This window comes from Balaenoptera physalus (genome assembly GCF_965194825.1).
Source record: "Balaenoptera physalus genome assembly, chromosome: 13".
NCBI lineage: Eukaryota > Metazoa > Chordata > Mammalia > Artiodactyla > Balaenopteridae > Balaenoptera > Balaenoptera physalus.
The window spans coordinates 19,285,557-19,299,920 of NC_138892.1; the positions used below are offsets into that span (position 1 = coordinate 19,285,557).

The window sequence follows — 14,364 nt, forward strand, 5'->3', positions numbered from 1 at the left end:
TTAGTTTTTTGAGGAAACTCCATACTGTTTTCCATAGCAGGAGCCTGAGTTCTTAACCTGCCACCCACTGCCTGTGTGATCTCAGGTGGCCCATGGTTTCCCCATCTGAAAAATGAGAGTGTGGAACTAGATGAACTCTTAAGACAAGTCGACCTCTTTGAGTCAATTATCAAGTCCCATGTGGGTATCAGAGGCCAAATGAAATGCACACAGATCAAGGAGGGATTGTTCACCTTGGCTGAGGAGTACATAGGTTTTCTGAGAGAAGTGAGACCCAAGAGGGCTTTTGAGGAAAGGTGAGGTATTTGAAAGGGGGAGAGGGAGGGATGCAGTGCATTTACTCTAATGAGGAGTTGAAAGGGCAAGGAGGAACCAGTTTTCTGGAGGGGAGGTTCCTGTGGGTGAACCTCAGGAGGTGGGGTACTAAGGGGACTTTTGAATATCAGAAAGAGGTCTTGTATCCTGTTGGCCATGGGGAACCCCCAAAGAATTCTGAGTAGAATAAGGACATGAGCAAAATTCTGCTAGGAGGGCTCAATCACTGCAGATCACTAAGAGCTGGATTATTGTGGTGGCAGTGGGAACCAAAGAAGGACCTGACCCCGAGAATCATTTCTGGAGAAGGTCAGACTGGACTTGGTGATTGGCTGGACACACACAGGAGTGGGAAAGTGGTGGATGACAGAGTTTTGAGCACGGTGCATTCACGTCTGAATTGCCCCAGTCATAGGTGACATCCATTGAGGTGTGTCAGAAATATGCTCCCTTTCTTGGAGGCCAACAGGAGAGGAGAATGCTGCCAAGTGAACTGGAAATGGAAATCTTTTGTCATTTCAAGGAAACTGGAACGAACTGAGGGCTCAGTGTCCTCTCCTAGGAAGAAGACTGACATCAGAGACTGCTCTGCATGTCTCTGGCAGGGTTTACTAGAGACGGAAGGTAGAGCAGAGCCTGCAGGAAGCTATGATTCATGGACAGCATGCTGGGATCCAGTGGCATGGGTTCCACTGCTAACCGTGCAACTCTGGACAAGTTACTTAACTTCTCTAAACCTTCATTTTGTCATCAATAAAAGGGGCACTTGGAAAATAATAAAACCTACTTTCTAGATTGTTATCAAAATTAAATGAGATAATCCAAATCAAGTACCTATCATAATATCTGGGACATTATAGGGGTTTTTAATGTATGGTAGATTAAAAAAAATTTTACAAAGATAATATCATCGTCCATATAAGGATATATAACAGTTCAGTTTTGCAATTCATTTAGGGCTTCGTCTAATCACACTTGCTGATAATTCTGGTTCTTCCCCTGCACCTCTGTTTCAGGTGAGTTTCTGGGAAAATCTGAATTCTCTGAATTAAAAGAATTTCATCCTGAGGGTCAACCGTGTTCATACAGGGCTTATGATGCCAAGTCACTGAGAGCCTGCCCAGCACAGCCTTCTCATGGAGATGATGTAACAGCCATTCTTCTAATTTCATTAACTTGCTTACAAGAGAGTAATTGTTCTGCGTGGGTTTTTTTCCCCCCAGTTTTAGGTATATGCTGTTTATTTGAAAGCACACATGGAACTCTATGTATTATTGTAAAACTTAATTTAACACTTAACTTTAAAATTTTAAAAGATGTTGGCAAACCCTTTCTGGAATGGCAACCCTAGTCCCACCTTAATTTGCTGTCACATGCATGTAGAAAGTTGCTAGATCCTTGACATTCTTTGCTGTTTTAAGGCATCCATCTTCCAATAAGTTATATATGTGCTCTTATGTACTTAGTGACTCTTTTTCAACAATTGGTGTCTCAGATCCCAGCATCTGGGAACAAGTTTAATGTTCCTGTGACATCTTTGCCAAAGGCCAAGAAGTCATTCGTGGGTATTCTTAATATTTCCATCATTTTTACATATTTCTCTTAATATTATATTTAAACTATTTTATCTTTATCTTTTTCATCATCTGAATAGTGTTTTGACAGGGCTTGTTATGATTACAGATTAGCCTGCTTTCACACATGAGGAAGTTAAGAAGCCGAAGCTATCCCAAAGTGTTCTGGTTGGTAAATGGAAGAGAGAGGATTCCAACCCATGTCTTTGGACTCAAAAGCCTGTGTGTGTTCTATTTTTAGTATTTTCCACCCTGTATTTCTCAATGTTTTCCTGGGACAATTACTGCACCATATTATACCACCTCTAAGATCTTTTTAAATTTATCTCGTTTGTTGTGTATGTGTCTACTAAGTCAGAATTTGAACTTCTGATGAATGGGGCATCCTCTTATTCATCTTTGTTTCTCTCAGAGCCCTAACTGTACCTAGCACTTGGTAGGTGCTCATTAAAAAGGCAGTGAATCTATAGTGTAACTGGTGACATTTGTGAATAATTAGAGCTTTCTAAAATTGAAATCTGATCTAAGAGCACCACTGAACATTTTACTTCCCTTGATTTACTTATTTTCCACCACACATATACTTCTGTATAGAATATATGTAGCTCATTGTATTCCAAGACTTAACTAGAAGGGAAAGTTCATGCTCGCCTCTTCCTTAGAGGTTCCACAGGAATGAATTGCTGAGCTGTGAAAAACATTTTACCCAAATGCATTTAATCCTGTAGGAAACAAGCTATATTGAAGACAACTCCAATCAAAATGGTGCCATATCACTGATCTTCTCACTGAAAGAAGAAGTTGGTGCGCTGGCCAAAGTCTTACGTTTATTTGAGGTAAGTGCTTTATTCATTTCTGCCTTGAATAATGGCATAGCAGACTTCTGTGTTATCTTTTAGTTTGATGCAGTGAAAAGAACATAGGATCTGGAATTGGAAGACTTGATTTTCAGCTTAGGCTCATACATGACCCAACTGAGTGAACTTAGTTAAGTCTTTCATTCTCTTTGAGCTAATGCTTCTCCATTTCATAATGAGGATCATTCAGAATCACTGGTTGCACACCAGGAAGCCAGTGTTGGACTCACTCTTCTTTCATCAAACTTTCCTTGAATTAATTACAGTCAAGCCTTCATGTTTGCGAGTCCTACATCCCTCGGATTCAACCAAAATTTCGATCTGGGTTTGACTGAATCCGCAGGTATGCAACCCATTGGTAGGAAGGGCAGACTGTATTCATTTTACCACTGTTACCATTTTCTATAAGGGTCTTGAGCATCTGAGGATTTTGGTACCCATGGGGTCCTGGAACTGTTTCTGCATGGGTACAGAAGGACACCTGTACTATCCTCTCAGTGTTCCTGAAGCACTCTTTAACTTTTAACTGCAGCACTTATTTGCCTTGTGAAATGTATACATTTCTGTTTGACCCTGAGGATAGTTTCTTCAGGCAAGGAACCTTGTGTGAGTCATCTTGTGTCAGACTCAGTTTTTTGTTGTTGTTTTTTTAAAAACATCTTTATTAGAGTATGATTGCTTTACAGTGTTGTGTTAGTTTCTGCTGTATAACAAAGTGAATCAGATATATGCATACGTATATTCCCATATCCCCTCCCTCTTACGTCTCCCTCCCACCCTCTTTATCCCCACTACCAGGTGGTCGCAAAGCACTGAGCTGGTCTCCCTCTGCCATGCATCTGCTTCACACTAGCTATCTATTTTACATTTGGTAGTGTATATATGTCAATGCTACTCTCTTACTTCGTCCCAGCTTACCCTTCCCCTTCCCCGTGTCCTCAACTCCATTCTCTATGTCTGTGTCTTTATTCCTGCCCTGCCCCTAGGTTCATCAGAACCTTTTTTTTTCTTCTTGGATTCCATATATATGTGTTAGCATATGGTATTTGTTTTTCTCTTTCTGACTTACTTCACTCTGTATGACAGACTCTAGGTCCATCCACCTCACTACAAATAACTCAATTTCGTTTCTTTTTATGGCTGAGTAATATCCATTGTATATATGTGCCACATCTTCTTTATCCATTCATCTGTCGATGGACACTTAGATTGCTTCCACGTCCTGGCTATTGTAAATAGTGCTGAAATGTACATTGTGGTACATGACTCTTTTTGAATTACAGTTTTCTCAGGGTATATGCCCAGTAGTGGGATTGCTGGCAAACTCAGTTTCAATATATATATTAAATGTTCAATTAAGAATGAAATTTAATTTAAATATGAGCAAAGGAAATTAGACTTTTCAAAATCATTTTTGGAGGCTTCCATGATGGCACAGTGGTTAAGAGTCCTCCCCCCAGTGCAGGGGACATGGGTTCGAGCCCTGGTCCGGGAAGATCCTGCATGCTGCGGAGCAACTAAACCCATGTGCCACGACTGCTGAGCCTGCGATCTGGAGCCCACGAGCCACAACTACTGAAGCCCGCACACCTAGAGCCCATGCTCCGCAGCAAGAGAAGCCACCGCAATGAGAAGCCTGCGCACCGCAACGAAGAGTAGCCCCCGCTCGCCGCAACTAGAGAAAGCGTGTGTGCAGTAACAAAGACCCAGTGCAGCCAAAAATAAATCAATTAAATTAATTAATTTTAAGAAGAAGGTCTTTAAAAACAAACAAACAAAAAACAACACTTTTGCCCTGGATTTTAAGGAGGAATATTTTTGAACCAAATAATTTTTTACCCTTAGTACTTTAATTAAATTCTACCTGGTGACTGCATACATAAATAGATGGAGAAGAGACAAATCTCCCAGACAGAGGAATGCCAAATAATTTAAGTAGATCCTCTGGAGTCAAAGAAGGAGAACATAACTCCCCACTCCTTAGGTCTGGGCCATGAAGAGTGACTTGATGAAATGGCCCTTTACCTCTGTGGCCTTCCTCCCCCAAACCCATAACCCCAGTCTAATCATGAGGAAAACATCAGGCAAACTCCAATTAAGGGACCGAATACAAAATACTTGACCAGTACTCTTCAAAACTGTCAAGGTCATCAAAAACAAGAAGTGTCTGAGAAGTTGTCACAGTGAAAAGGAACCTAAAGGGATATGACAACTAAATATAATGTAGTGTCCTTAGTGGGATTGTAGAGCAGAAAAAGGACATGAGATATAAACTAAAGAAATTCAAATAAAGTATGGTCTTTAGTTTGTGATAAGGCATCAACATTGGTTCATTAATTGTAACACTTGTTCCATACTAATAGAAGACATTAATATTAGGGGAAACTGGATATAGAGTATATGGGAATTCTCTGTACTATCCTCTCAATTTTTTCTGTAAATCTAAAATTGATCTAAAAAAATAGTCTATTTTAAAGAAATTAAACTTGGCTATCCAAAAGGAGGAAGAAAATGTCTGCCTGAATGAGAGCAAGAAATGAGTGTAGAAAAGAGAGACAGAGTGCTGTCTGAATGACAAGCTGGTCGTAAGAAAGACTATATCTGTAAAATATAGGAATGTCACATTTTAGTCTTTGAGTTATACGGTTCATCAGCATTTTCCTCTTAAGAGGTCAGGCCTTAGTCAGGGTTAATAAATTAAATAATAGTAAATTAACAGGATGTTTTCAACCTAATAAATAAGCCACAAGTAACTAAATTACTAGGATGAAATGCACCCAAGGAGCATGGACTGTATGTGGGATGGTTGAATCCCAGAGTTCATTGACCTTGACGGGTTGTTTAACATGTGTGCCTTTGTTTACTCATCTATAAAGTAGGGCTAATGATGCATACGTCCCTGGGGCCATGAGATTTTATGTGCTACGTGAAATGCATGGTATGACTGAGCCCAAAGATGATGCTCATACGATATCTATTCCTTTACTCTTTCCACATGTGTTCTATGAAACCTATCAGAAATCTTTGAGAACATGTGAAGAGGAGAAAATGACTAGAGACAGTCAAAAGCCTTGATTTAAAAATTTTTTTCCCAAAAACACCCCAAAACTTAGAATGAAATACTTAGTATATTTTGTGAACATTTATAGCAAATGGCAATGACCAAGAGTCAGGGCAGCGCCATTAAAGAAAAGCAGAGTAGCTTAGTAGAACCAAGGGATTATGGTGGCCACAGTGTATTTGTGTACTTCATGTCCTTCATGGTATCCTGAACGAGATGGAGAAGTAAGTGTTAGATAAAATTACAGACAAACCCTTTAAATTGTGTAGTTGACACTAAACTTCGAGACCATATAAAATGAAATCAAAGGTAATAAATGGCAAAAAAAGAAAGAAAAAGAAACAGGAAAAATCTAAACTACACTTTTGGGCCATGTTTCCTAAGCAATATTCTATTGAATGCTACAAGTTAGTAGATGTTTTACTAAAGAGTTACAAGGGTAAATATGGCTGGAAAATTCTGCGTATAGATTTTGGAGAGCCATCATGCCTGTGAAAATATTAAAGACTATGGAAAGCCTTGCAGAGTGGAAACCTATTCAATACTATCTTACTCAGAATTTCCCAAACATTTTTGGTCATGGAACCTTGTTCAAGAAAGACCTATTACCATTTTGCAGGCACTAGTGTTCCACTGAACTTATGCTATTTTAGAGTTAGGAGCTCCAGACTATCAGTTATAACCTAGGTTTGGGACCCTGAGGAGTAGAACAACATTGGGATTAAGACTATATTGTCTGGAACCAAACTGTTTGGGTTGAAAAACCAGTTGTGCCACCTATGAGCTGGGTCACCTTAGGAAAGTTATTTATCCTCTTGATGGCTTAGTTTCCTCATTTTTAAAATGAAGGTAATAATAAGCTTGCTTTATAGGGCTGTTGTGAAAATTAAATGAATTAATAAATGCAAAGTACTTATTATAGTATCTGGCACATAGTAAGAGCTCAATAAATGTTTGCTCTCATTATTTCTATGCACCATAATTTTGGAGAGTCGTGGAGCATCAGAGACTCTTAAATTCTTAGCTCTATGAGAAATAGTTAAAGGATTAACGGGACTTCCCTGGTTGTCCAGTGGGTAAGACGCTGCACTCCCAACGCAGGGGGCCCAGGTTTGATCCCTTGTTGGGGAATGAGATCCTGCATGCACGCCGCAACTAAGAAGCCCGCATGCCTCAAGTAAGACCCGGTGCAGCCAAAATAAATAAATAAATAAAAATTTTTTTTTTTTTAAAGGATTAAGGTTAATTGGCTTGAAGAGGGAAGATGGGGTGAGGAAACAATAGGTTCATTCAAATATTTGAAGGGCCATTATAGAAGAAGAATATTAGTTATTTTTTATTACTTCAGAGGCAAAAGGGCAAAGCACAGAAATTATAGGAAGCATATTTCAAATCACTTAAAGGAAACATCTCTACGGTAGAAGGGTGCTGGAAGCCATTGATTTCAAGCATTATTACTATCAAAACAGCTAATAAAAGGCAGGGCAGAATCAAAGCAAAAATTATGGTATAAATAAACTTACGTTTCCTTAATAAAGACAGAAGATAAAAATCCATTCCAAGGATTCCGTGGTTGTCTAGTGATTAGGATTTGGGCTTTCACTGCCGTGGCCCAGGTTCAATCCCTGGTGGGGGAACTGAGATCCTGCAAGCTACGCAGCATGGCCAAGATAAAAAAAAAAAATACATTCCAGCTCCTCCAAGATTGGCAATGGAGGAGAAACATTCCATATGGGAGAATCACCTGCTCCCTGTGAGTCCCTTGCTAAGTACTCCTGCAGTCACCTCCATGCTTAATGAGCACTGCCGTCCTTTCCTTAGATGATTAACACCAAAGTCGTCATCCCATTAAGGCATGATGTTGCCTGCCAATGGGCTTGTGGTCTATTAGACTTCAGCTAGTAACAACATCAGAATGCAACACAATAGGCTTGATTATTATAATGAGGATACAGATGTATAGTGTCTACATGTATTGGGTGGGTGGTAGGGGCAGTGAAGCAGATGGTTTAGTGAATTGGGGCCAAACGATGAGAAACATACCCAACCCTCTATCTGCCAACCCACAAACATCCCACTGTCCTCAGCAGATTGATCTCTCAATTCTCTGCATTTTCCATACCTCTCTATATTTTTAGCCTCTACGCGCTCACATCCCGCGCCTTCTTAGAAAAGTAGTCTCCTGAGAGTCTTTACTGCTAGTGGCTTAGTGATGGGCTATAAAATTAGAAGCAGGCTCCTGGGGGAAGTTGCAAAGAAGAGGTCTCCCTTCCTCTGCCAGAACTCCGCTAATCGTTTTACCGTGAATTCGCCAGGGGAGGGAACAAGCAAACAGGCAGATATACAGATATACAGATATACAGATATACAGATATACAGATATACAGAGCTCTAAAGTATCAATACATGAGTGTGTTCAGTTGTCATCATTTAATTGATGGAGACACACAGCTTCAGACTAAGCAAGCTGCCCAAGGCTAGACACTTAGAGTTAAAAAGTGCTTCCAAGTTCACCTTCCATTTTCATGGTAGATTGGTCTTTTGAAAACCAATCTATATTTGTTTATAGTCTAAGTGTGACATATACAGTCTATATTTGTCACATTCACTTTCTACGTGTGACCTCTGCCCAGATGACCCACGCCTTCCCCTCATCAGATAGTCAGTGAGCTCTTATTTTCTCATTTATGCATTCAATTAATGTACTTTGAGTATCGGCTGGGTTTTGTTTGTTTGTTCATTTGTTTGTTTTTATGGGAGTATAGCTGCTTTACAGTGTTGTGTTTCCACTGTACAGCAAAGTGAATCAGCTATGCATATACATATAATCCCCTCTTTTTTGGATTTCCTTCCCATTTAGGTCACCACAGAGCATTGAGTAGAGTTCCCTGTGCTATACAGTAGGTTCTCATTAGTTACCTCTTTTATACATAGTATCAATAGTGTATATATGTCAATCCCAATCTCCCAATTCATCCCATCCCCCCTTTCCCCCCTTGGTGTCCATACATTTGTTCTCTACGTCGGTGTCTCTATCTCTGCTTTGCAAATAAGATCATCTACACCATTTTACTAGATTCCACATATATGTGTTAATATACGGTATTTGTCTTCCTCTTTCTGACTTACTTCCCTCTGTATGACAGTCTCTAGGTATCGGCTGTTGTCAGATCGTATATAGGTGCTGAGGAGACTGCGAAGACCCAGGCAGTCAGTCTCTGCCCCTTTAGAGCGTGGAGGAGCTCAAGCTTCCATGAGCTTTCTTAACCCAGGCTTAGGGCAAAATTGGCCAGGGGAGGTTTCTTGCAGATATCATGTTTAAGCTGAAACCTAGAGGGTTGGCCACGGGAGAGGAAGTGGGGACATACATTCCAGAAGGAAGAAACAGATGACTTGAGTTGAGAGAATAAGCAAGTGTCCAGGTCACAGAATCCTCAAATCCCCTTACCATCTACCAACCTCAGTGTTCCTGGAGACAGAGGTGGGATCGCAGAGGGGACATTTGGTCAGATACAAGATGTTTATTACTCTAAAGTTTGGACTTTAAGGTCCTGCCTGTGACCCCTGGGTCTGGTGAGCAGGACAGGATCAAGAGTGAATCACAAGGGTTGCTTTTGCCCCTTTGGCCTTAGGTCCAGAGCAGTTATGGCAGTAAAATGTTTACAGGGAGCATTCCATCTTTAATCAAAATAAGAAGAGCCTTGAGTTCCACTGGGGGGAAGAAAGTTCTTACAACCCAGATGACTTTTTCATCCTATTTAAACCCCCAAATATAGAGAATGATATAAAGAACGCCCATGTAACTCACTCCCTGCTTAAGAAATACATCATTACAGAAATGGCTACAGTCCCTGGGTACCTCTTCCCCATGCACGTCCCTCCTCAGAGGTAGCTATTAATCTGAATTTGATACATACTACTCCCATGCATCTTTTCAGACTTTGTTATACAGAGATGTCCATTAAGATATATGGCATGGTTTGGCAAGTTTTGTTTTATTTTTTTGAGGTATAGTTGATTTACAATGTGTTAATTTCTGGTGTACAGCAAAGTGATTCATTTATATATATAAAAGAATATACAAATGACTAAATATATATATATTTCTTATTCTTTTCCATTATGGTTTATCACAGGATATTGTATATAGTTCCCTGTGCTACACAGTAGGACCTTGTTGTTTATCCTGCAAGCTTTTAATCTTCATAAAATTGGAATCATATTGTAACCATCCGTCTGCAGTTTTCTTTTGGGGGAGAAGGTGGGGAACATTATTTTGATATTTGCACATATATTCTTGCTCATTTTCCCATATCTTCCATCGTGTGACCCTATTTCCTGTTGGTGGATATTTAGCTTGCTTCCATTATTTGTCCATGCAAATGGTGCTACCCTAAACATTTTGTGTAGGTTTGATGATCTAGCTATTGAATAGAAGAACCTCAAATGGAAAAGTGGCACTGTTTTCAGCTGCTAACCTGTTCAAAGCTGGGCATATTTGAGAAACAGCAACACGGAGCTGACTTTCTAAACTTTCATCATGAAGTTGGATCCCACATTGTGAAAATGTGGACAGAGTGCTGCGGTCCATTGACGGCACATGACTTGTGATTGTGCATCAGTAGCCTGGACTGAAACAGGCCACTGGGCCATTTTGATTTTCTCTCTCCAGCGGCAAGAAAAGGGAGAAAGGGGAACTTGGGACAAGAAAACTCTTTTCTCTAAAGCCTTGAAAAGAGCCTGGATTAAGCTGCTAGCCTGGCTCTTCCCCAGGAAGGGGTTCCCTCCGAGTTGGACACAATCCCAGCCACATGGAAGGGAGGGTGGGGAAGAAATAACCTAACAAAGAGGGACAAGACTGAGGGAAGAAAAGACCAAGAGATTACAACAGAGACCCTTCCAGGAGAAGCAAGAGTGGGATCCCAAAAGATGGTCTCCAGGGCGTGAATCCTTCTGAAAGTTCAGCTTGAACCTGCCCAAGAACTCTCCTCCACAGTAGAGTGGGAGATGATCTTGAGCTCCCTCTAGAATTTAATTGTGCTTCTCCTGCTTTCCTGTTCAGCCCAGTGGGTTTAATTTTCAGACTCCTGGTCAGCTAGGGCTGTTGCTGGCCCTCTCGTGAGCGGAGATCAGTAAAATATACAGGAAGCCCTGCCTGTACTTCTGTGAGACTTATCTTTGTAGTTACCATTTCTCACCCCAAATGTTGACGTAGTCCCCACACTGTTTCTGCCTTTGTCACACAAGAGTCCGTTCTTCTTCTTCTGCTTCTTCTTCTTTTTTTTTTTTTTTTTGACTGCGCCATGCAGCTTCTGGGATCTTAGTTCTCCGACCAGGGATCAAACCCATGACGCCCGCAGTGGAAGTGCAGAGCCCTAACCACTGGACCGCCAGGGAAGTCCCCAGTCTATTCTTAAAATAGCTGCCAGACTGCTCCTTTGAAAACATGAGTCAAAGGATGTCTCTCTGTCTGCCCTATTACCTCTCATAGCTTCTTAATATCGCTCCAAGTGAAAATTAAAGTTAAGATAATGGCTGGTAGGTCATTCTTGGTTACTTCTCTGCCTCATGTCCTATTGCCTTCTGCCCCGTGCTCACTCTGCCCCTGTCATGCTGGCCTCGTTGATGGTCTTCAGTCATATTGCACAATATCTGACCCCAGGACCGTTGCACTTGCTGTTCCCTCATGACCTACTCCCTCATTAACTTCAGGTCTATGCTTACATGTCACCTGTTTATTTTTTGAGGACTTCCTGACCCCTTTGTTTAAATGGCACTTCCATTGAACCCCTGGAATATTCTGTCCCTCTTTCCTGCTTATTTTTGTCTGTTCCCTCTGAAGGCAGTATATTTTACTTATTTATCATAGTCATTGTTTGTCTCTTCCTTCAAGAATGTAAGCTCCAGGAGGGCAGGGATTTTTCCTGCTTTTTTGTTTTTGTTTTGTTTGTTTTTATTTTGTTTTTCTTTTTTTTTGCCATGTGTGCATCATGTGGGATCTTAGTTCCCCGACCAGGGATCGAACTCTCACCCCCTGCATTGGCAGCATGGAGTCTTAACCACTGGACCACCAGGGAAGTCCCCAGATTTTTCCGGCTTTGTTTGCTGTTGTAGCCCAGCACCTAGGACAGTGTTTGGCACAAGGAAGGTGTTGGATCGGCTGAGTTATGAAAGCCTCCTGTCCGTTTACTTGAGACCAATGACATGGGACATCGTTTGTGACTGTCTTTGATGTTGCCCCCAAAAAGCTCTGAAACAGGCCAGGACATAACTTCATGTGCACTTATGCCAAGGCAACAGCATGCAGGGGGTCCAAGAAGCTCCCCCTTTCCAGTCTAGTCTCGTCTGACTATATGCTCAGCATTTCCTTCTCCTTTCTAAAACATGCTCTTAGGGAAAAAGCTGAGAAAAGTTTAAGGTAAAGCAAATATGAAAGGGTAAAATGACTCATCAGCTTAATGTGTTTCAATTCCCAGGGAAATGTGTCTCTATACCAGGTTGAGAAAGGTAGTGTATAATGAGTTCTTACTGAGTATCTGTGAACGAAGCCACAATTGTGCTAGGTACTTTCCCTCTTTTTAATTCTCATTAAGCTGCCAGGTAATATTATGATTTTTATTTTAAACGCAGACAAACAAAAGTTGAGAATGACCAACTAAAGTATCCAAAGGTAGTGAGTAGCAGAACAGAATTTGAACTCAGATTAGTTCCAAAGCTCACATGCTTTTCGCTGTACCATTCTTCTTTCCTCGAGGAATGAAATGGAGGAGGAGAGGAAGGGGCCCTAAGCTGGAGGTCAAGAAAAGGTCCAGAAGCATGAATCTGTTTTTCACAATTCATCATATTCATTCTGTGTATCTATAGCTTTATCCACTTGTGACGAATCCCCTTTTAGAAAGATTTCTTCATGGATGGGAGCGGAAGGGGGTTTCTGGTCAATCCTTGTTCAAATAGACTGTTCATTCCACTTTGCTTTTCTCTGGTCCCCACACTGTCTGTTCAAGAGTCCTGAGTAATCAAGTTGTTGCTCAGCCATCTTGTACGCAGAAATTAACTACTGGACACATTGTGAAATTGTCTTTGGAGTGTTTAGCTCTAAACCTTTCTTGCCTCTGCTAAGATGTCCACATGGATTAACACAAAGAATTCTTTCTTTATCCCTCCCCCAAGATGTGGTGAGTGTGTAGGGGTCAATTTTTAACCTGCATAGAGCCCTTGTTTAAAAATAAAAATTCATTTACTAAAAGGTAAGTGAGATCATAATCAGGTTTGGAGGTTCATTTCTAAAGCCTCTCTTAGCAACCAAAACTATTGGTATCTACCTAAGGATCCACACTATTAAACTGGAAAAACTCCACTAAGGAAACTGCATGCCGAGCTAGAGAGTTAATTGTTAACAAATTGATTCAAATGGGAAAGAAATCGTTTAAAAATTTTGGCTGGATATTCTTAGCCAGAAATTTCACTCACATTTAAAAGATATAATTTAATTTTCATTATATGCGTAATATTATAAGACATTTGGCAAATAAATAGAAGATACACATAATCTCGTCAAAACTCATCATGATGCATTTCATTCTAGCCTTTTTTTCCTTGGCCTGGGCAAAATTTTTTGAAACATATTTTAATGATCACATATCTATATCCATCGTATTTTCGCAAGTGGCTGTCATTATAACCATTTAAGAGAGAAAGTTAAATTTTCATTATAAAAGTAATAAATGTCATTTTTAGAAAAGTTGAACTGTGATAAAAAAGAAAATAGAAAGGAGACAAAAATCACCCCTGGGGGCTTCCCTGGTGGTGCAGTGGTTGAGAATCTGCCTGCCAATGCAGGGGACACGGGTTCAAGCCCTGGTCTGGGAAGATCCCACATGCCACGGAGCAACTAGGCCCGCAAGCCACAACTACTGAGCCTACGCGCGTCTGGAGCCTGTGCTCCGCAACAAGAGAGGCTGCGATAGTGAGAGGCCCGCGCACCGCGATGAAGAGTGGCCCCCACTCGCCACAACTAGAGAAAACCCTCGCACAGAAACAAAAACCCAACACAGCCAAAAATAAATAAATAAAGTGTAAAATAAAAAAATTAAAAAAAAAATCACCCCTAGGCCCATCATCTAGAGACTATCACTCATATCTTGGAGTGCTTACTGGCGCTGTATTTTATGCATGTTGTTGTTGGTTTCTTTCTAATAGTTGCATAATCTCCACTGAATGATCACACTGCCGTCCACCTAACCATTTCCCTATTATGGGAATTTAGTCAGCTTACAAATTTAGGTAAAAATTTTTTCCCATAAGTTAGGTCTCCAGAATTATAAAAACTGAGTCATGGGGCAGACATTGTCTTATGGCTATTCCCAAAGTGAGAGGTTTCTCTCTGGAAGTGCTGTCACATTGCGAGCGGTGGGGTATGGGTGGGGAACATTATCAGCCTGTAGTCTGCCTGCCAGCCTTTTTTTCACTCTACACCCTTTCTCACCTCCTACGCCACCCGCCCTCCCATACTGTCTCGCAAATAGCCATGCCGAAGGTGTGTGCACTCCTGGTTCTC

General features: G+C 40.9%; 1 protein-coding gene across 1 annotated transcript in view; it reads left to right on the top strand.

Annotated features, from left to right (window-relative positions):
• Window positions 1-14,364, top strand: part of PAH (phenylalanine hydroxylase) — a 72,492-nt gene that overhangs the window by 4,808 nt on the left and 53,320 nt on the right. The window contains exon 2 of the mRNA XM_082419473.1: window positions 2,618-2,725. Within this exon, the coding sequence (XP_082275599.1) occupies window positions 2,618-2,725 (108 nt within the window). The remainder of the gene's footprint in view (window positions 1-2,617; window positions 2,726-14,364) is intronic.